Source organism: Cyprinodon variegatus, unplaced genomic scaffold (assembly GCF_000732505.1).
Source record: "Cyprinodon variegatus isolate N-32 unplaced genomic scaffold, C_variegatus-1.0 Scaffold448, whole genome shotgun sequence".
NCBI lineage: Eukaryota > Metazoa > Chordata > Actinopteri > Cyprinodontiformes > Cyprinodontidae > Cyprinodon > Cyprinodon variegatus.
Genome location: NW_015150901.1, coordinates 647,847 through 650,191, shown reverse-complemented (window position 1 = coordinate 650,191; position 2,345 = coordinate 647,847). Strand labels below are relative to the sequence as shown.

The window sequence follows — 2,345 nt, the reverse complement described above, 5'->3', positions numbered from 1 at the left end:
AATTCTGTCCCTCCTGTATTAATATGCTGGTTTAAAGTGTTACTCTTTGTAAATGTATTAAATTCAATCCGTCACCCTTCCTTCTCATAACGCATGCAAGACATCTCACAGAAAGAGATGGAGCGTTTCTAAGGTAACCAACAGGACCAAAGCTTTCACAAACTAAATCATTTATTAAATAAAAAAGCAATGTCATGGAAATGCACATCACTGACTCCATTCGGTTGACCTCTGCATACACATAACACTATGTAAGCTGATTTTTATATTACATAGCAGTGTGCTTTAAATTTAAAAATGAAAGCTTCAAATTTTAAATAGTGATATATATATATTAGTAATTATTTATCACCCCCCAAACTGCTCATGCACACATGTGAAATATATCTGCCAGTTACAGAAAACTGACAGATAAATTTAACCAATCAATCAATCCCAACCATCTATTTAGCTTAAAAAGTGAGTGAACATTATCCGCATTTAGATTTAAAATTTGAAGCAATCAGCGTTTTTTTTCTCTCACATTGTTGATATTGAGCTGAGGATTTGCTTGTTCATTCACAGATTTGTAATTAAAGAAGTTGGTTCCCATGTTTTCATCAGGATGTTTTCATGCTGAATTTCCACCCTAAGCGATCATTCTGAGGGTGTTTTCCTGAACTTCCTGCTCCACTTTCTGTTTGTTGTGTAACATGGTTGAGGAAAATCCCGCAGGATCCCAGGTTTCCTGTCTGCGCTGCGCCACACGGTTCGGACAGCGGTTCTGCCCCATGTTTTCTATCGGAACCGGTACTGATGAATCAGAAACTGGAATGTTTGGATTATCGAGTTGCGTTTGATGCGTCGCCCATTTCAGCACCACCCTCCTGGACAGCACCAACCTGATGCACCAATCCGAACTAACATCTGGTTCCCTGTTATATAAACAGCTGGATTAGGTTCGGATGTGTATGACTGGTACCAGAGAGGGGGTATGGTATCCTTATGGGTCCCCTCACAGGCCTGTCCCCCTCCCCCATAGTCCCTCAGATGCTCACCGAACATATGGATGTGTCCCTTGGTGATGGGGTTGAAGCTGCCGCAGGACAGCAGGATGACGTGCGTCTTACTGGTTTCCGTCATAGTGATTCGGTCCGATCTCGGTTCAGTCAGGTTCTGTTTGACAGAGAGAGGCGAGGCTGATGGCGAGTCTGCGGCAGGGTGCTGAAGAAAGCAGCGTTGGTGCCTTAAAGTGACAGAGTCAAAGCGGCGGGAGGTTGAGAGCCGCTATATGTGACTGTCTCTTTAAATCTGACCATCAGACTCCATCACTGGGAGACAGGATAGTGATGCTGCCTGCTACTTACTCACCATCCCTTCAATACCCCTTAGTATATATGAATCAGTTCCATCACAGGTAGATCATCTTCAGTAAAACTGGTGGAAACTTCTCCAGAATATTAGTTATATATTAGAGGTATATCAGAGTAACACTTTTTCCTTTACCCGCTTTGCTTCACTAAGCTGTCAGGTTACAGACACAATTACTAGGGTTTTATTAAATGAACTGCCTGTTCATGCCATGCTTTCACTTCAAAAATACTCTTGATCAAGACCACTCGATGAAATATACATCTAAACATATATTAGCAAATTAGTAGCTAATAAAGTGTGTGACCATTCGAGTTTTTAATGCAAGGATTTAGAGATCATCATAACACTGAAACTGCCCTGGTGAAAGTCACCAATGGTATTATTGTCAGGTTGGGTGGAGGTTTGAAGGACCCAAATGCAGAGATGAAGGCTGAAAAGACGATGAAACAAAGACCAGGCTAATCAGCCTATTGGGAGCAGGTGTGAACAGAGGAATGTAAAAGGTAACTTGGGGAAAGGAGACTGATACAGGAGGATGACAGAGGGAAAACAAGAAAACACATAAGAACTTAAATACAATAAAAAAATAACTAGAACAAATAAGGGAATAAAACCAATGAAAACTCAAAGAGAAAACTTTAAACAGTATGGAGGACCAACTCTGCCTTATCTAAAAATAAATACAGAAATAAATAAATGCTCAATAAATAAATAAGCATTCAATTAATTGCCCCCCAAAATACAATGAACAAATAAATGTAGGACCCATCATGACAGTAGGTAGAAATTGAATTTTACAGTGAGACATCAATGTATCAACTCTTTTAATTAGCTTCTTTATTTATTCGCCTTTGTAAGAAGCACCTTATTTATTTATTGTTCATTATAATCTCAAATTTATTTATTTATTACTTACTTTTTTAAGTATTATAAGATATATTTTTCACAGTTTTATTCTTCCTTTGTATTTTTTTTACCCCCTTTATTTCTTC

At 38.8% G+C, this 2,345-nt stretch overlaps 1 protein-coding gene across 1 annotated transcript in view; it reads right to left on the bottom strand.

Annotated features, from left to right (window-relative positions):
* Nucleotides 1-1,213, bottom strand: part of nmnat2 (nicotinamide nucleotide adenylyltransferase 2) — a 16,419-nt gene extending 15,206 nt beyond the window's left edge. Inside the window, exon 1 of the mRNA XM_015389128.1 lies at nucleotides 1,038-1,213. Within this exon, the coding sequence (XP_015244614.1) occupies nucleotides 1,038-1,122 (85 nt within the window). The 5' untranslated portion in view covers nucleotides 1,123-1,213. The remainder of the gene's footprint in view (nucleotides 1-1,037) is intronic.
* Nucleotides 1,214-2,345: the final 1,132 nt, after the last annotated feature.